Below are 22,146 nucleotides of genomic sequence, written 5' to 3' on the forward strand. Positions count from 1 at the left end.
GACGAAAATAATCAACTTAACCACATCGAGACAAGAAAGTCGGGTATGTTACAGGCACCAATACATCAAATTATGCATTAGAGCATGTTTCTCCTTGTATTTCCGTGAGGTAATCCAGTTTTAACATGTACATAAATTATGAATCGCAAAATTTAAAAAAAGAATATACCGCTCAGTAATAGAGCACTCGCCTCACAAAAACTACAAATCAAATTGGTGTGGCTTAAAGAAACTGATTGTCTAAGGCATCGTCCTTGTGATGATTTTACGAGATGTACGAGACTTTAATTTTTACAAATTTTTCACCTTTGGTCGTTTTGCGGGTTAAACATTTGTTTTTTTTTCTAGAAATTGAAACTGAAATTGGAAAAAAAAATCTTTATTGTCTACAAATTAGGCGATTTGTCTGTAAAAGCATTGTGAATTCGTGCTTAAATATGCTTTAATAACGAGCGCAAACAAGATGAACCGAAACTAGTTTGACTGCAACAAATACGCATTGAGATGTAAACGATTATAAATGTTGGTTATCCAGATACGAAGGCTATGAACATGATCATGCAGGTTCAAATATTTTAAATTAAATGAACTATTTTACTTTATGTTAAAAAAATAAATCTTTACATGAAACGTAAAATGTAATATAACCCTCACCATTAACAACTGCAGATATGTAAAATTAAACAAATTTCTTTCGAATCAACAACTAATGAAAATAACAACAATCATATCTAACAAAGTTATTGTCGTGTTTGTTTCTTCCCGGACTATTGTACACGTCGCTATATCACTTTTAACTCAGCTCAATCATGCATCATTGATTACTTGTCATCCATGTGGATGCAGCCACGCTTTTCTGTTGAGTTTATGTATCTAATTCACGGTTGCTTAATGTCTTTGCCAGGGTAAGTAAAGAAATGATTTCAAAACATGTTTTACTATCAAAAAGCACATTTTATATTGTTAAAAATTGCAGCGCAAAAAATACCCAACCATGTTACAGTCGATTGCAGAGAGAAAATTAAAGTATCAAAATATGGCAATGTCGAAAGTACAAAAGACTTCTCGTGGATTAAACTTCATTATAAATAACATGGTTCTAGTAAATGTTACATGGAGTACAGGCATCCTATCACATCATGATAAAATGTGTCATTTTTGAAGCATATTTCCTTTCTCTAATTGTCTCCGAAAGAATTTAACAGGTATTTAGAATTACATGAGATGTCATTCATTGCAAGATTGAACAATATTTACATGTATCCGTCTGATATCAAGATACGAAATATACCTAGGCCTCAGGCAGTTTACAAAGGCGGTTTCGAAACGAAATTCTAATTCCAAAATCCAGTTTGAAAATGTAAAAAAATGTCCCTGTTCAAAGCGTCATAAGCTACAATAGACATATTGAATGTGTACTTCTTATTTTGGGTTTTTTCTCTATCTTTTTTTTTATGAAATTACATTACACCATATCAATTCATATGTAGGGAAACACTTATTTTTTATTTTTATGAACAAATTGTTTGTGTTTTTTTATGTTGTAATGTTACACTACTGTTTCATGTTAGGGTGAAGGTTGGCGCCTGTTTAAACGTTTAAACCCGCTGCATTTGTATGCACCTGTCCTAAGTCAGAAGCCTGTTGTGGTTTATAAGTGTTTATCGTTCCTGTTTGAACTGTTGTACACTAGTCATTTTGGGGCCCTTTATAGCTTGCTGTTCGGTGTGAGCAAAAGCTCCGTGTTGAAGGCCTTACTCTGACCTATAATTGTTTATTTTTTACACATTGTGACTTGGATGGAGAGTTGTCTTATTGGCACTCATACCATATCATCTTATTCATATATTTGCCAGATATAAGTCAAGAGACCACATATTAGAAAAATTTGATTCGTTCAATTCAATACCGTTTTTAACTAAATTATGGCTATTGCAACTTCTGATGTATTTACAAGTTGATTATTTTCTATACTGATCCACTATTTGAATAAGTCTATCCCAATGTACCTTTGGCCAATATGTTTTTGCATCTTTACGCGTATGCACATAGTAAAAGTATAAAAGCAAAATATGATTTACGATTTTGGTATGTACAAAAATACTTTTTTCGCACTAAAATGCAACAAATATTATAATTTCTTATTCAGTTTTCCATAGATAGTCAAACATTCCTCTACAAATATATATTCCCAAACAATTCATAATATTCTATTATGATTTCTGATCAAAGACAACATAATTTAATGAATGGTTATGATTTCAATTGTTAGATACATTTCATTCCAATCAATTATAAGATATTTGTATTGATATATCATAGTTTGACATGTATCATTTGTTTATTATATTCCAGAGGTGGAAACAAAACTGCATTACGTTGTATCGTATTCCTGTTTGTTATTGGCACTTTTTTACTGTGTAAACATAGAATTGTAATATTTAAAAGTAAGTATACCAATCTAATTATGAAGCAACAAAAATACACAAATCTACGGTTCAAAATATGTGCTATGCACTGAAACCCTGGTTTTCTCTACTGATCAACAGAAGTTTTACTGTCGAAGGCAATAACTGATTACAACTTAAGCCTTAACAATTGTCAGAAAAGTAAATCTGTAGTTCTGTTGGAGCTGTGTTGAGTTCTTTTTTGTCTTTTCTGAGTTAGCCTTTGTCTTATCCATACCACGTTCATCCTGTCATGGTTTGCACCATCTGTCAGCACACTTCCTGAAAGGACTGTAAGAGAAGTTTCTGGGATGAGATTGTTTAGCAATAGTTCGTTGGCGTATTCCTGCCTTCCAGAGATCTGGACTTTATTCATTCAAAAAGGAGGGAAGCAATTTTTCACAAAACGCACCGTATCTTAAGAATGCCTTGCCCGATTAACTTTAACCTGTACTCAGTTCTTTGTGGTGATGGTCTCAAGGTCTTATATGTTTTAGTTTTATGGACTTTATTTATCAAAAAAAGGGGTTTCACGTCGTGCTGTATCTTGGGAATGTCTTGTTTTGCTTATTTCAAACTGTACACTGTTGTTTTTAATAATAGTTTTATGGTCTGTATAATTTTTGGTGAAATGTTTTCCGTCCAGAGCTATGGAGTTTTTACATATACAAATTGGGAGGCAATTTTTCATGCCATATTCACCTCGAATTTATTAAATTCTACGTATATTATATTCCTTGGTCAGCATTACTGTTGTATCAATACGTCTTCATAGTATACAAATGTATCATTATGACATGGCAATCTGTCAGAATAGCATAGTGAGGTGATACGATAGTATCAACAAGGTGGCTCCATATTATATCAAGATGTTTTTGTAGTATACGGCTTTATCGTCGTAAGATAGTAAAATTACAGAATAGTATGAAAACGTTACTCCGTGTTATATCGAGATAATTGTATAATATACACATTTATCATAATAAGATAGTAACATGACATAATAGTATAGTGAGGTAACAAAATAGTATAAAAAAGTTGCGCAATGTTATATTAAGATGTCTTTACAGTATAAAATGTATCTTTATGATATAGCAATATCACATAATAGTATAGTAAAATGACAAATCAGTATGAAAAGGTAGCTCCATGTTATATCAAGATGTCTTCATAGTATAAAAGAATATCTTCATGACAATGTAAAATCACAGAATATTATGAAAAGGTAACTCCATGTTATATCAAAACGTCTTTTTAGTATATAAATTTATTTTAGTGATATAGCAAATTGACAGAGTAGTATAGTCAAATGTCGTAATAGTATAGGAAATTTGCTTCATGTTATATCTTAACCATTAATGATATGACTATCGTTATCATAAGGCAGTTGTGGCGTTCCCTAATTTGCCCGTTGAATTCAAATTCATTATTTGCAAGGACAATTTTTAGTTATTCCATTATATCCTTTTTGGATGACACTGGGATGTAAATATACATTGCATTATTAGCGGCCATGCTCTGTCGATTGGTGTACATACTTGAAATGTCAAATGAACTAATTAATATGTCCGCAGATGATCTTTATTTCTAATTTGTTTATGAAAGAAGTTGTATCTTGTGTGTATGTCCAACATTGATTGACAACTGGTTTAATAAAATAATAAATATATTGTGCAACACTTTCTAACGGGATATTGCATAAGGATATGATAGGTTTTCTTAAAACGTCTATATTTTTTAAATGATTGATATCAACTTTAATCTTTTTTTCTATTTGATTGATTAATTTAATGAATTTTTGGTAGGAAGTATAGTGACACATTCCCCATTTCCATTCTCAATTTTATCTCTAATCTATTTCTGGTCATTAATTCGACATTTAAATGTAACTTAAGCAATGTAAGAGTCCTTGTGTAGACGATGAATGATTGTGTTGATACTTTGTAGTATTTCCGTTGTATGATATTCGTTTATTCTTTCATAGTGTACATTGTCATTTAATTGGTTTATTGCCATTTTGATATAGAGCTCTATGTCAAGAACAACTGTTGAGGTGTTTTTAGCCTTTTTGGATAACGATACGATCATTTGAACAGTGAATGCTATGCTTTTCTTTCATTTTTAGATAGGTTGTCCTTAAATGATTTAGATAGTTTATTCCAATTCAATTCTTGTTGAAAAATAAGTAGTTTTCAATTGCATTAGTAGCCAAATAACTAATTATAACCACTTTTTGAAAGAAATGGGTGACGATTGTATTGGCGAGACCCATCCTCAGATTGATATTTGCATCTCATTTTAAGTGCTTGTTCTTTGAAGTTATTTATGAGAGTTTTTTTTGCATTTCGAAGATTTGGACTAGGAATGAATTAAAGTCCTTTAGCTAGAACTAGAACATCATGAATATCAAATAATGTCGTAAAAATGTGTTTTTGATATTTTCTATTAATTGCCTGCAAATGTTTTCACAATGTTTTAGAAGATGTTGTTGGTTGGTGTCTACACAATATTCTTTGTTCTCTTTGTTTATATACCATGTCTTAATTTCAAATTTCCAAATTGTATTTCCACAAACTGGTTCCCGCGATCTTTTGTGATTAAACAAGAACGTCGACTTCTGCACCAATTTCGGAAAAAGGTCAGTTTTCCGTTATGCATAACGATACGAATATGGAATAAAATAGGGAAATTATATTTCATTGACATTTTTCATTTCAAAATTTCTAAAATATACACAAACGAATTAGATAAACATTTAAGAATAGTGTTTATTTATACTTTATCGCTTAATCTAACGTTGACTCTTTCGAAATTTAATATTAGAAAAATTGAAACTTACTTTATAATTAAAGTATTGATAACATTTACAGTGTTATAAAATAGTGAACAAATATTTTACTTTAATGTTAGATTCAATTCATTTCAATAAAAAGAAGATGTTCAAATGATATTTTATTGCAATGTTTTCTGAATGACGTCCATATGACACTTTAAAAATGTTTTAAATATTCTATGTGTTTGCTGGGAGGTAACTTATGGATAATTAATCATTTTGTTTATTTATCTGTTTATGTAGTTATTGATTACTCATGAATTAAAATTGATTTATTGTTTATTTTCTCTCACTTTATTCCTTAATGAATTAAATTGGTTTCTAATTGACAAAAAAAACGGTGTTAGATATGCAATTGATAACATTGAGACATACAAGTTTCCCGGATTGACAGCAACATGTAAACTGTGGGTATCATTTTCTTTAATTAAAGTCAAAATAAGGATGGCTGTGAAATAGACAGATGGTCTCTTCTTCCAACCGGCAGAAACAAAAACTCTTGCAAAAGTTGGGCGTCCGTTTGACTGTGCGGGATGCAAAAGTACGGTCAGATCGCGGACGTTAAATCCGATGCTTCGTTTAAATAGAGTGCCACGCTCCTTATCCAATATTTCCTCATTATTTAGTGGCAGTTCAAATTTGTCCGACCTTCAACTTGGACGGCCTCTATAACAGGACCTACCTATTGTATATATTGTTTTAATTGATCTCGTCCTGGATATACATGAAATATTTGCAACTGGTCGTTAAGCAACCAACAATCAATCAATCAATCTAAATACACCAATTTTAATATGTACACTAAAGAGATTTATCTTGTTGAACTGAAAGCTAATACTAACAATGAACACTACCCTTTCCTGGATCTTGATATCTATATCTGTAACTGAAAACTTAATACTAAAATTTACGATAAAAGAGATGATTTTTCATTAGCTATTGTTAATTATCATTTTTTAAAAAGTGACGTTCCCTTGGCACCATCTTATGGTGTTTATATATCACAACTTGTTCGATTCGCTCGTGTATGTAACAACGTATTTGATTTTAACGAAAAAATCTCTGTATTACTGAAATATTATTACACCAGGGTTTTCGATGTCACATGCCTGTCAACACATTTACTAAATTTTATCATCGGTACAAGAACATCATTCGTAAATATAAATCAACGTGCAAACATCTTATACGTTCGGGTATTTTACATCCCATATTTTATGGTAATATTCTATACAAAGCACAACAACGTCGTCATTCTCCTCAAAAGCGAACCAAACTTTTAAACAGACTTATTCAGAAGGGATAAAGTTACGATACTTTTGTCAGGTCCTTAAAGATGGCATTTTGTTTTGGAATTAATATTAATTCACTCATAGCGTTTTTTTATCGGAAATCAAAAATGTATTTAAAACCCAGTTGTTGGCATGAAACAGGTTGATAATCAAAACATTTATTGTACCTATTTTCACTTTTATAGGAAATGTTTGTATAGTTTCGGAGAAATATTTGAAAGAAATAGAAAAAGGTTGTTTTAAATTCGTTTGGGATAATAAACCATATGAAAAAGGGGGATTAGATATGATAGATATAAGAAGTTATTTCATTGCTTTAAAAGCTATGTGGGTTTAAAGACTAGTAAGTGATTAAGAAGGAGATTGGAAAATTATACCTCAGTACTATTTCTATAATTTTAGGTCAAATTGGCTACTTTTTCAAACATACAGTGCGGATAATCCAGAACAAAGCCTTGAAAGAATCCCAGATTTTTATAAAACTATCCTTAAATGTTTGAAATTACCTGGTGGGGGATCTAACGAAAAAGGAGGAAACATTTACGGATATAAAGAAACAAATATTATGGAACAATACATTTACTAAATTTGAAAATAAAGCTATAGTTTAAAAAAAATGGATTAAAAGTGATCTTATTTATGTAAATAAAGGCAACAGTAGTACAATGTATACCGCTGTTCAAAAGTCATCAATCGTTTGAAAGAAAACAAATCCGGGTTACGAACTAAAACCGAGGGAAACACATCAACTATAAGAGAAAAACAACGGAACAACAGAAACACTGAAGTGCAACAAAAACAAACGCCAACATACATAGAAACGAACTATTTGATAACAACTGCCATACTTCTGACTTGGTACAGGATATTTTAAGAAAACTTGGTGGGTTGAACCTGGTTTTATGGCTAGCTAAATCTCCCGCTTATATGGCAATGTTAAAAAATATCGCTAAAATGACAACACTACGTGACAGAAATACAGCACAAACAAACGCAAGAACACTCAGCACAGAGAAACGCATAAATAAATAATATAATAGTTGTAATAACATGTAAACCGCAGAATAACAACGAACATCTTCCATTAACGACAGCACAGGACATCACAAACAGTGACGTATTTTTGTAACGAATATATAATTTTGAAATTCATACAATTATTTTCAGAACACTAGTCCAAACAATTATCATGACTATGACGGTATTGAAAGGCTGTTTTAAATTAATGCTGTGACGACGTCATAATTATCTGGACTAACACAATACTTTATCCATGGAAAACGGAAATTAACTCTACTCTTCTGACAAATGAAACATATGTGAAATGTACCGAAAATACAGAATTCAAACCACAAACGATAAGACATAACACAATATCCAATCGAAACCTAAACAGAAACATCATAAATAAATACATGAATGTTGGATGTATAAACACTGATAGATACCGAGACACGTCGTATAGCAATGCAAATTCACACTAGGTAAAACAGTCATATTCGGGAATAGGTCACGTTCGGTACTTAGAAGACAGACGACATAGATGTTAAACCACAATCTAAGACGTGGTAAAAATGTCATTAGTTAGTTTTAGACACAGACACATAGTATAAATCAACCAATTTGTGATGGTGTCCATAAAATTTACGGAGTGTCATTTTTAATCTTTCCTCCTCATAACTCTGTTGGAGCAGTTTCTGCGTTAGGAGCACACTCCTGTATATGAAGTCTGTATAGTGTGAACATGCACGAGCATAACGTATCAATTGAGATATGTAAACACCATACGACGGGGCAGAGGGTATGTTACTGCTGAGAAATGGGAAATTGATAATTGGGAAGTTGAAATCATCCCGTTTGTCATAGATTTTAGTGTGAAATCGTCCATCTGTATCAATATTGAGGAAAGATCAAAGTGTGAAGCAGTCATTCTAGTATCAGTAGTATCCTTAATTTCAAGTTCACTGCGATATATGAGATGTAAGTACTGACTGAAATATGATTATTCAGTGAAAGGACATCATCAATATAACTGAAAGTAAAATTAAAGAATTTTGCAATGTGCTTTTTCTTTTTGTCTTTTAGAAGTTTCTGAATGAATTCTGTTTCATACGAGTACAAAAACAAGTCGGCCAGAAGGGATGCACAATTAGTACCCATTGGAATACCGACTGTTTATTCCAATATCAATCATCCAATCTCAACAAATATATTGTCGATTATAAAGTCCAGTAAATGATATCATAGATGAAACAGGCTGCGTTTCACAAGATGTCATTTTAAATAAACTAAAAACTGGATAGCTGAAATTAATTTGGTAAAAACATCAATACGAAAAGACTGGGCAGCCATATTAAAGTTGGAAAATTCTATAAAAAGCACTGTTAATATAAAAAGAAACCAATTTATATGGAAAGGTTTACCTATAAAAATAGAATCACTATCAAACAAACTTGAATTTAATTATCTGATAAAACAAAAAATTGAACCAGCTATTGGATAAAAAATGGCTGCGTATACTGAATATGGATGAAGTGTTATATCAAAACAATGTGTATGAACTCTTATTCAAATATGTAAAAGAAAATAAATTCAAAATGTTTAGATGGAAATTACTACAACATATTCTACCTACAAAACAACTTTTATTCAGGTGGGAAATTGTAAACAATATTTTTTGTAACTTTTGTACACAAGAAGAAGATTGCAATCACTTCTTCATACTATTTTCGTATTTAGAACATTTTTGGATCAAAATAAATAAAGATTTAAAGAGAAGTAAAATGACTTTTAAGATAAAATTAAAACATTTAGTATTTGGATATAAAATTTCTGAGGAAGAACATATTGGTTTTAACTACTTTTTAACAATTGTTAGTTTTTCAATTTACAAGTCGTATTACATATCTGATCAAAAGACAAAAAAAAGTCAATGTTTTCTCAATTTTCATTAGTAAATTCAATAGAAGAGTAAGTGTGACAATTCAAAATAATATTTTAGTAACCATTAGAAATATTTGAACAATCATTATGAGTGATGTTGTTGAATATATATTTGATGTAATATGAATTTTACAACTAATTACTGCCCTGAGTAATTACAGGATGTAACATCAGGAGGAGCTTGGACTTTTGAAGATTATTGTAACAAGCCAATAACTGAAATAAATATTAAATTATGTAAACAAAAAATGATGGCATGATACTAAACCCCCTCGGGGGGAGGGGGGGGGGGGATGTTGTACTTGATTTTCAAATGATGAAGACATAATCTTTCAATCAGTTTAATTGGGGTCTGGAGCTGGCATGTCGGTAACTGCTAGTAGCCCGCCCTTTGTTAACTTATATTGATTGTTTTCATTTTGCTTAGTTTCTTCTGTTATCTATTCAAACATCGGTCGAAGACTTCTTTCAAACTGAACTTTACTCTGCGCATTGCTGTGTGTTTGTTTATTCCACATTGTCTAGATGTAAAGGGGGAGGGTTCATATTTCACAAAACATGTTTAACCCTGCCTCATTTTTGCGCCTGTCTCAAGCCAGGAACCTTTGGCCTTTGTGAATCTTGTATGGATTGTTTTAATTTTGGTTCATTGTTTCGGAGTTTAGTGTGACGTCCATTTTCGCTGAACTAGTATACATTATTGTTTAGGGGCCAGCTGAAGACCAATTCGGGTGCGGGATTTTCTCGCTGTATTGAAGACCGTTTGGTGGCCTTGAGCTGTTTTCTGCTCTTTGGTAAGGTTGTTGTCTCTTTGACCTATTCCCCGTTTCCATTCTTAATTTTAATTTAATGTTAATGACGTATGTTTCAAACAGGTCTTTCTTCATAAGACAGTTTCCGTTTTGTGCAACATGATACGTGCAATGTGTTAAGAATATATACCATAACATTTAAGGTCATATTTCCAAATCCAGTTAATATGTTAATATCTTCGAAAGTTCAAATAAAGTAGATGTAAGCAGTTATAGCAAACTGTACGGCCTTCAACAATGCAAAAACCGTATAGTCGGCTATAAAAGACCCAAACATAAAAAATATGAAACAATTCAATTGAGAAAACTAAAGACCTGATTTATAACAAAACAATTCACGAAAATCAAATATGAGAGACATGAACCTACAGCAACCACTGAACTACAGGCTCCTGACTTGGGACTGGTACATAAATAATGTGGCGGGGTTAAACATGTTTGTGAGCACTCAACTCTTCCCCTTACCTGGAACAGTGGAATAACAGCACAACATAAGTACCAACTATAAAAAGCAGTTGAAAAAGGTTAATTCTGCAGATCGATACAGCGGAGAAGAAAAAAAAAAACAAACCTGACGTCACAGGGTATTTATTCAATCCTCATCCCTTACAACGAAAAGGATACTAAGTACAGATCTAGGAGTACTCGCAGTTACTGACAGCTAGTTCAAAGCTAATAACAACTAATACAAAAATTATGCATCTAAGACTAAAATATCAATCAGTACACATCCACCATCCAATAGATTTAGTAGAAAGACGCCATTAACAATCAGAGAAAAACATTACATTGTGCAATGACAAAATAAAGGTATCGACAGATTGAAGTGCCGTTAAAATGAATATATGAATAACAAAACTATTTAGTATGATTTTAATTTCTGATAATAAAATCAATATTTATAGCAATAAAAAACAATTGTCAAAGATCTAATTACAGTGTTAAATTCGTAACCTTTTAGAATTGCTTTATTTAAAGTTTACCCGGATCGTATATAAATTTCCGGGCTCGGTAAACAACATCACCATAAAATTTAGGATGTGCTATTCCGTCTGAAATAAGATTTTTACAGGTACAGCTAAACTTGCAAACCAAATCTTTGTATCTATGGAAGCATTAAGTAAAGGTTTTATGTAATTTGTGGTAACGAAATCCCTAACTTAATAATTTACCAGTAATACATAACGAAAAAAATATCGTAAAGATAACGGTAAGTGTTGATGAATTTATCAATTGAATGGAATTTAGACAGGTCTTTACTGAGTTTGGCCATAAACTGTATTTTATAACAGTACAGGAACAAGTCTGCTTTATAAGGGGCACAATTGGTACCAATGGGAATACCTACAATATGTCGATAAACTTTATTGCCTAAACGTAGATAAATGTTGTCAAGGAGAATATTTATGGCTTTAATCATCTCATAACACCCCCAGTAAGTTTATCTAGAATATTTAACTTTCTCATTTACAGAAAAGGGCTTTATATGAGTTACAATAAAAAAATATTTGCAATCAGATTTATTGAACGACCATTTAATTAAATATGTTAGCTTTTGTTTGATTAGATTATGTGGAAGTGAAGTGTAAAGAGGGGAAAAGTCAAAACTGTCAACTGAATTAAAAAAAAAAAACATCAAAAACACGTAATTTATCTTAAACATCCAAAGACTTTTTACACTCCAAAAATGGTTAATTCCACTATTTCCTTTGTTTTATTACAAAAAATAATGATCAGTTCCATGAAAGTAGTTAAAAGCACTGATTGTCTAACAGTAGAACACTTACTAGAGGCTGAGATGAAACGATATTTTACGGGGTTTTTGTGTAGTATAGATATCCAATATGTAGTGTGGAACTTCAAATGTTCAGAAGAGGGCTTAAGCTGAGCTGTGGTTGTGACATGATTATTTACTATATGACTCTCTGTGGAGAGTACAGCCTTGAGTATAGTTGAATGTATAATTTCATTCTTAAGGACTTCCACGTAATATTTACGTTTTACCACCACCACATTGTTGGCTGCTTTGTTGGCCGGTACGAACACAAAACGATTTGCGATTATTTGAATTTTGTATTTCTAGAAATGGACGTATTACTAATTCTTTTCTCTATTTCTAAATTGTTTTCGAAATTTGATATGCAAATATCAACAATATTAAGACATTTATTCATATAGAAATCTTTCTGTCAGATTTCACCCGTTAACAGCATTTTTTTTCAATAGAATGAAAAATCATCTTTAATAACCTGACGACACTATTCCAAATTTATTGTTGACGTTGGACAATATTTTGGTCTTTTTTCAGAAAGTTTATAACCTCTCGGTCTTAATTGATGTCGAGGTCCCCTGTATTTACATGGCCATAGCGATCATATCTAAAATTAGATGTTTCACAGTCTCATGTCGAAGGAGCATTATTTTCTATGCTGACGTCTGATGTAAAAATTAAACCTCTACTCGTTTTATACGAATAAGAACTTATAGGTGGGTTTATGTTATAAAAAAATGGAGGTATAAAGTTTTGGACTGTAGAATCATTAAAAATAATTAAAAAATTAATAAAATCAATACCTCTATTAACGTTTTTTGTTTTTATGAAATACTCTTTATGGTATTCAGATTGGTCAATTTGAGGGAACAGTCTATGATGAAAAAAAAAATGTAATAACACGTGTACACTCATATTTTTGAACTGAAAAACGATAATGTATCACCCTCGTTATAAATATTATGTAATTTTCTGATTGGTATTTGATCAAATTTGCAAAATAATTGATGTCTACCATTGTTTTTAAATATATCATCGTTTGGTTGCTTTTCAGTAATTTGATTTCAATTTTAAGATGATTACATTTGTAACAACCCTCTAATTACATTATCGGCACCAATAATTCAACACATGTTATATAACGTTTATCTAGTTTCAATTTGTGGCTATATTTTCATGAACAATTAACTCAAATATCTATATCAGAATCCGGAACAAAAGATCGGTTTTCCATCTCTTTAGAATTTCAGCCAAAGATTACTAACTGAACAATAATTTCCTCTGCTGTATACACAACTTACCCAAATTACATAATTGTACTTGCAAATAATGTTATGTGAATGGTTTTCCTAATATTCTTTAGATTTTATCGAATTTTACATTTGTTTGATGAGTATTCGAAACCGGGCTTCGGACTTAAGTACTCTAGAGAAAGTGTGAATTAGAAGCGAATGAATTTCAAAGATCTGTAAGTTTATTTACGATCATATTTCCTCTTCTCTTGCAATAGTATACACGTTTTTGATATCTCTACTTTTAACATAATCTATTACTTATTCTTAACAAAAAACGACATATTGAAGTATTGATTCAAACGTTGTTTCATCAACAAGAATGCTCAACACAGATACAAACATCACTTTTAAGGACGGGACAAATCATATGTTGATAAAAAAAAAAATTCTTATTCAAACGAAAAGTTAACTGAAACTGACACCATGAAGATACACGATTTTTAAATTGATAGAATTTTTGAATCGTTTGAACCGACAATTGATATACCTAAGGAAAAAATATATATAGAAATTAATCCATATCGTAATATGTTACTTATTACCTGCTTCATGAAAAAAAATCATGGTTTCATAGGTGATCTTGCCTGATCATGTTATGTGTCAATGTAAAATATGGCAACAATAGGTTATAGATGTTCAAATGCCATGACCACAAAGATTTAGAAGACGAATCAAGTCTACAAACTAAGTCTGGTTTACATCATATCAACAGAAAGAAATTTGCATTAAAATATGAATTAGACGTCACGTTTCCAATATTAAATTACCATACGATATCCGTTGAACTCACTGATAAACGGACACTATTATCATTGCATCTAAGTATTTAACTATAAGCAAACATTACAGGACCTTTGATTAAGAACACATAAAAAACCCTCTGACAAGTGACTGTTCCCACTTGCCTTATATTTACATCCTCTATGGCCATTTTATTACTAGGGATCTAAACATCATTCAACATGAACATCCCGAAAGGCGAAATATCATGGTCCTAAGTTGAGAGAACCCCAACGTATCAATTGAAACCATATCTTCAAAAACATATATGGATTGCATTGAGGACTACGCCAGAGCATGGCCTAAACGAGAAGAAGTTGAACTGAACGCTTTGTCTGAAAAGGTCAAAACAATCAGGTCTCTGATAAAACGTCGAATTCATCAGTTGAAAAGCTGTGTGAATGATCGACCAAAGTCCGTTTTCAGAGACAAAAAAGCTGTGAAATGTCTATCATCTGTTCACGATAAATATTTTGTTGTTCTTGCGGACAAAGCTTCAAATACTATTGTCTTTGTATGTAAATCGAACTACTACGAGTGTATTGTATAAGAATTAGGAATAAATGAGCACTCAGGTAATTCCACATACAATATCATTTGACAATGATGAGGTTTTAGCGAATCATAAGTCCTTCAGGGCTTAAATGAACATTACATCGAACAGCAAATATGAGGACTTACCTTGTTTGTATTGGATACCTAAGCTTTACAAAATTCCATACAAGCAACGGTACATTGCCGTCTCATCTTCATGTTCTACAAAGGAATTGTCCATTAGTTTGACAAAAATTCTTTTCGCAGTGAAAGAGGGTATTTAGAAATACTGTAAAACTGTTTACTCACGTAGTGGCATTAACAATATGTGGGTTATGAAAATCTCTAAAGAACTTCTGGATGATTTTAAATCTCGATCTATCTCTGCAAAGTTCTATCAAAACCTTGATTGTTCAACCCTGCATACCACCATTCCCCATGGTGAAATTGAAAAATTGTCTATAAGAAACAATCTACATTGCTTTTCAATATAAAAATGGTAGCATACGCTATTAATTTATGACTTTTGGATACCATACGGCATATTTTGTTAATAGTGAACAAAAAGGTAAAACATGCTACACAGAGAGACAAGTGATCAGTATGCTGGATTTTCTTATTGCCAACATATTTGTTGAAATTGGAGGTACAATTTTTCAACAAATTGTCGGCATTCCTATGGGAACGAACTGTGCACCTTTCCTTGTCGACCTCTTCTTATTTTCATATGAGTCGGAGATCCTTTAGACACTTGTCAGATACATGAAAATCAAAGAAGCCAGATCATTTAATTTCAAATTCAGGTATATTGATGATGTTCACTCCATTAACAATCAAAACTTCTCTGATTGGGTTCAATTATTATATCCATATTGACCATGCGGCAATGTTTATAAGGTTAAAGACGATCATTATACTTTCCTATCAAACACTTTTTATATGATTAATGTTTGATAGAGTAAATATGTTTACTTCATTTCAATATTTGTTCTTTCTATAAAGTACTGTTCTAAAACATACGGGTGTACAGTATGAAAATTGTCTCATAGGCATGGTCGGTCAGGCATTTATGTATAACTGGAGTAAAAGTTTCCGTTTATCATTTGTTCAATGGCTAGGTTATAAAAATAATACCCCCATTCAGAAGGAGGGTTGCCACATCTCTTCACGCTGTCCATCCGCGTGTCTCTATCCGTCCGTTAGTCCTATGAAGTTTTCGGCGCATTTGCCTCAGGAACTGCAGACCAGAAACCCTAAAATTTGTTATCATGCTTCAACAAAGTATTCTTTACCGCGTGACTCCTTTTCACATCCATCGAACATTTATAATACTGATAGCTGGGGATCATTTGTAAGCAATGGGTCATAATTCATATTGTATTAATATTTAAAAAATATTTTGATGTTATTTGTTTTCCTGTAGAAAAAAGACGATGACAGAATAACATGCAAAAATATTTTGTTTCTTAGTTAATGCATTATCCCCATGAGACGTAAAATCAGCAAGCATGTGCAACACGCAGCTCTTCAAGCAAAACCACCTTTACACAACGACTTCTTGACTTGGAAGGTGACAATAGGTTTAATTCTATGACAGGAATTCATTTCTATAAATATTTATGGAAATGCAGGTATCTTCGAAAGGAATGACAGTTTAGCCAAGCAACACGCCACCTACACCCATCAAAGGGTAGCAGCAGGAGTTCTTTAGCGTACTGAGAATGTGGCACTCTCTAATAAAGAGTAATCAGATTTAACGTCCTTGTTCTTTTATAACAATAAATGTATATCAATTTTCTGGCATTTGTAATAGCCGTAGGGAAAATTCGACTAAGAACTCTATAGAACTAACGATTCATCTTTAAAATAAGATATAGAAAAGTTTGCACAAGTTGTTCTAAGCTTATTTTGTGTAAATGCGTTATCGTCTAAAACGAGCATTTTGAACTTAACGTCGTCTGAAAAGTCTGAATATATATAAGTAAATCATGTTCTGTTTTTAAGTCAATTTTCAGATTTCTCCACTTTAGTAAACTAAGTACTTTTCAGACAGTTCGCAATACACCTTATCGCTATTTGTCCGCCATTACTGGACATCACACAGGTTCCCGTAAAATTCTGACGTCATAATACAAAATATCTGACGCCACAATGGAAAAGTGATTGTTGTATGACGTCAATAGTTCAAGCGGGACAGATTCTCGGGTCAGCCGGGAATAGCGATAAGATGTATTTGCTTGCAGTCGATTCAGTACTGTTCTGTAGCTTTATAGACAATTCAGTATGCTGTTGGTATGCACAGGTAAATAAAAACTACAGATGGGTCAAAGTTAATCTGCGACAGGTTTAAGGACTGCACCGACCGGTCATCTGTCCAAAATCAAGTTAACTTAAAATGCAAAATTGGTTCTGTTTTATGACTGCCGAATATGTTAACTTTAGATAGGTCCGCTACTGGAGTTAACTTCGAAACCAGTCCTGCAAAAAGTAAACTTCGACCTTGACAACTCAGAATGAACCAGATTTCTAAATTTACCTTTTGGCTGGTCTTTTTAACACTAAACTACTTTGTGACAATGACCACTTTACATCGATAGATAAACTATTTTACAATGTCTGTTTCTCCTTATAAAGAATGCAGTACTCATACAACGCATGATTGAATTACGTTTATCTCCATGGTTTGCCTTTCAACGAATCATAACCCAGTTAAAAACCAATTTTCAAGTCATTTATATTTATATACAATGTTTAAGTTCTAATCCATACCAAAAATAAACACGATAAATGAAAACAATATTATTGTATAGTTACTAAAATATATGGTCGGCTTTCATTTATAGTGCCTACATTTCTCCTTGTTATAAAAAAGAAGTTTAAATGTGTAAATATTCCGGACGAAAAGATTATTTGGACCATGCGCGTATGGTCATGACCATATGCGTGTACTCACGTGGTCCTAACATACGCGTATTATTTGACCATATGAAACATACTAGTTTGGTTATTAACGGGCGGGACCATATGAATATTTGGATCATATAGGCATTTTTCCAACATGCATGAGAAACCTTAACCAATGATCTATGCTAATTCATCTTCTTTTTTGCATTTTGTTCAGCAAGTAAGAAACCAAACAAGTATGTTCAAGAAATTAAACATAGCTTAAAAGGATATAAGATGCTACGATAGTACGTAGAAAAACAAAACAAACACGTATTGGACACAGATAATGTCTAAGAATATTTCACTGCAATTGCTTTAAAAAGATAAGTAAAGATAAACTGTGCAAGAATTATAACTTATTTGCTTGAAGACACTATTCATTTACCAAACCCAAAACAACACAAGTTATTTACTGACGATTTTATCTTTCATGCTTTGTTTTAATCTGGTGCACCTATTTTCTTGCCTTCGCTTATGTCAATTAGAACGTTTATATTTTTGTATTTTTTTTAGTCCGTTATCAAATCAGTCGACTTAAGCTTCTTGCTTCAAAGTTTAGTTATATATCTTGAAATTATCTTCGTAGGTCGACGAATTGTCATTCTTCAGGACAGATCAATAATGACCTTGTATAACTATATATTTGTAACTTGTAAGTAAAACTCACGGTATTATTCATCGGTATTTTTTTAAATTAATTATGTTATTAATTAAACACTGATTACCATATGATAAGATAACTCAAATTTTATTTTTTTACAAACTCTTTTTAATGATAATTTCAATGGCAACCCTTATGAAATAAACAGTATTAAAGGTCAAACATTGCAATGTTCATCATGTTAATTACCCGGACCATACGCGTATGATCGCACCATTTCGGTATATACGCATGTGGTAATGATCATAAGCGTATGGACCAAATATTCATATGGCCCGGACATATACATAGAGTCATCTTTTTTATAAGCTTTGGATTTTCAAATATTTTGGCCTTGAGCATCACTGAAGAGACATTGATTGTCGAAATGCACATCTGCTGCAGAAAAATTGGTATCGTATATGTTATCAGAGTTTAAAGAGAATTGCATTTTGCAATACTAGAAAAAAGAACAATACGGTTATCGTTTATATAATCAAAGGAAAGGTATGGTATGAAAACTGGTTAAAAACGACAATCTTCCAAAAGCAGACCTGTTCTTGTGTCTGGTCAGGAGTTGGCCTATTCTCAGGACCTGTCAAAAGCAGACCTGTCCAAGGGTTTGGTCTAGAGTATAACAATCCTCAGGACTGTTCAAAGCAATCATTTCCACAGGTCTTGTGTGATACGGACTGGTCAATAGGTCTGTAGCAGTCCTCAAGAAACAAACTTAGGTCTTGTCTGCCACCGATGCAGTTAACTACTTATTTGTTTTAAATTTCTCAAGTTAACTTTGAGAGCAGTCAATCAGTTTGCTTAAAGTTGACGTTTGTACAGATTAGTACTGCGCTCGTCTTAACTACGCAGCCTGTAAATAGATTGACCAGATCTTAATTGACTGCAAGCAAATTGCTTAAACACTTCTTATTAAACACAGTGGATAGGACTGACAATTAATTGAAAGACTGAAATGGACTCATTAATATATTGTCTAGTCCTGTAAGAGTTGTTCAGACCAAAATGACAGTTTCAGATCAATATTGGTTTACTAGTCCTCAAATCAGACACGTGAGAGAAAATGAAAATAATTAGCTATTTTTTTTGTTTATTCTAGGTTTGCAGAAGAGTCTAAGCATTTCGAGTGGTTTTCCAAATGACAAAAATCGTAGTCAGACAGAAGATGTAACATTAATAACAGCTTACTTCAACATAGGGGCTTTCGAAAAAAAACGAAATACAATTTATTCTTCCAGCACATATTTTAATTGGATGAAACAATTTGAATCTGTAAACAATAGCGTGATCCTTTATACGGACATAAATGAATTTGCAATGAAGTTTAAATCAAATCGTAAACACTTCCCCACATATATGACAAAAGTATTTTTGGTGAATCAGTCAAATTTCTGGTCTTTTAAATTAAAAGATAGATTAGAAGACATTTATTATCACACAGGATACCAGAGATACTATCCAAATGTAGTAATACCTGCATATTCATGTGCTATGAATACGAAGTATGAATTGATGGAAAAGGTAATAACAGAAAATATACACACAACAGCATTTCTGGCATGGATTGATATAGGCTATTTCAGAAACAAGAAACCAGGTTTTATAAAAATGGCAATCCCAAGAAGTATAAAGGATGATCATGTTTCCTTTTCTCAGGTTCAATTTTTTAATGATCAGCTCACTCCAACTGAAATTGTATATGAAAGTAGGTTTTACATAGCTGGTGGATTTTTCATTGGAAGACCAAAATATCTTTTGCTGTTTGCCCAGGATTATAGATTAGCCGTAGAATGGATGATTGATATGAACCTAATGAACTCAGATCAACAAGTGTTATATATCATGTATTCCCCAAAGTCATCCTTTCAGCCAAGAATACCAATTCAAACGTTTTTCCAACCGATTAGTTTGATATTAAGAAGCACTGATCGATGGTTTTATCTTGGTAAAATCTGTCAAAATTTGATTTAACACGATTTAAGTGTGGACAAGTTTATCGCTCCTTAATATTGTATTATTATAATATTTTTGAAAGGTGTTTTTTATCTATTTTGACAACCCATTGTCTTGAAGGAATCAGAGTGTAAGCATTATCGCATACTGTGTCAATTTGCTGGATTTTAATTGATGCAGGCTGCACAAAGTATTCCAATGACTTAAGAAAGTGCATTCCTAATATGAAATAATGCAATATAACGATTAAAAGTGAATTTCATACTATTGTAAAAAAATGCATTAAACGTGAGAAATATGATTAAAAGTCACTTGATTCCTATTTAAATAAATGTCTGAATATTTTTGATATTTTAGAAATAGTTAAAGAGTAAGTCATACGCTAATTTTTAGGATTAAAAACAAAATTCAATTTCTCTCAAAGGGTTTTGTCTGCGTATTGGCCGACGCAGCCACAATGTTGTGGTGGTATGAAGTAAATACTACACGGAAGTCCTTAAGAATGAATTTATACATTCAATTACATTCAAGGCCATGCAATCCACAGACAGTCAAAAAGTAAATACTCCTTCCTCTAGCAACTCTCAGCTTTAGATCTCCTCTGACAAGTTGAAAATTCGACTATGTATTGGCTTTCTTAACTACACAAATGCTTGTTCATATTTCGTTTCATCTAAGCTTCTAGTTAATGTTCTACTACTAATCTCTCTCTGATTTTGACTAGTACTTTTACTTCTATTAAAGAACTTGTTATTCATTTTTGTATTAAAGCGTATAAAAATAATGGAATTAACAATTTTTGGACTGCAAAAAATTGATGTTTCGGAAAAATCACGTGCTTAAGGGACTTTCCTATTTGAATTTTCCTTGGAGTTAGGTATTTTTGTTTATGCAGTTGGTACAATGCAAAGAAAAGTTTCAGTCGAATAGAGACTGTTTATGTCAATATCTTGCCTTGCTTATATGTTTTGCTGTTAAAAAATTCAGTCGATCTGTTGTTGTTTTAAGGATACAAAAATACAATTGATGGGAAGCATCATTTAAGAAAATAACTCATATAAGGAGTCGACTCTTTACTCTATCTTGACTAGCAGATTTTTTTGGTTGTTTATAATTTCTTATTCGCTAATGTAGTTCTCAAAATTCTAATACAAATACAAACATCGTTTAGAATTGTGGTTAGACCATAACTCCTATCAACTGATGATTTTGGTCATGTTGACCTTTTCTTAGATTTTTTTCTTTGTGCTTTTGGCTGATCATTTTCGCTCTCTCTATATATCGTAGTTGTAAAGATAAATACCATAACCACAAAACAATGGTAAATACCAAATCTGAAGAGCTTTAACTTATACAAGGAGTTGAGTTAAATTTCTAAATCAAAAATACGTAATGTTTGTGGTTCTTTCCATTAATGTATGTTAAAAAAAAGTAAGGGAATGATTGTACTGTTGTATTGGCTGGAAGCTTTGTCCTATATATTTATAACTTGTATACCTTAAACATAATTAGGTAGATGCAGTGTGTAGGCCCGATTCCATTTAAGTTAAAAAGTCATCTTCCTTTTAGAGAAAAAGAATATTAGTCTAAAAAAGGAATTGATAGTTAACAACAAATAAATAAAAATATAATATATTTGTCTCGCGAAAAATATTGAAAAGAGTCATGTACGATATTGAAGTTCATTTATCCAGTTTGGAGTTACTCATGTGCAATGACGCCTACATACATGTATGGATGCAGTCCTAACCTGCACATCAAGTTAACTTGATAGCCAGTCATTTTGACTGGTCAAAGCTAACATATGACTCGTTCCAACCTGTCATTAGACCAAAATCAAGTTAACTTGAAAAGCAGACTTAGTCCTAGGACTATTTTTATTGCT

The 22,146-nt window shown here is 32.0% G+C and overlaps 1 protein-coding gene across 2 annotated transcripts; it reads left to right on the top strand.

The window, feature by feature from the left end:
• The first annotated feature begins 822 nt into the window (after positions 1–822).
• LOC127723212 (uncharacterized) lies at positions 823–21,801 on the top strand. Of its 2 annotated transcripts, XR_007991944.1 has the most exons (4): positions 823–905; positions 2,356–2,447; positions 13,462–13,566; positions 19,408–19,525. XR_007991944.1 is itself a non-coding variant. In XM_052229758.1 (3 exons), exons 1-3 carry the CDS (start codon positions 835–837, stop codon positions 20,277–20,279), a joined length of 1,035 nt encoding a protein of 344 aa, XP_052085718.1. In that variant the 5' UTR covers positions 823–834; the 3' UTR covers positions 20,280–21,801. The 2 variants fall into 2 exon arrangements, 1 of the variants encoding a protein (XP_052085718.1); XM_052229758.1 differs by lacking the exon at positions 13,462–13,566 and having other exon boundaries at positions 19,408–21,801.
• The last annotated feature ends 345 nt before the right edge of the window (positions 21,802–22,146 follow it).

This window comes from Mytilus californianus, unplaced genomic scaffold (genome assembly GCF_021869535.1).
Source record: "Mytilus californianus isolate M0D057914Y unplaced genomic scaffold, xbMytCali1.0.p SCAF_1, whole genome shotgun sequence".
Classification (NCBI taxonomy): Eukaryota; Metazoa; Mollusca; class Bivalvia; order Mytilida; family Mytilidae; genus Mytilus; species Mytilus californianus.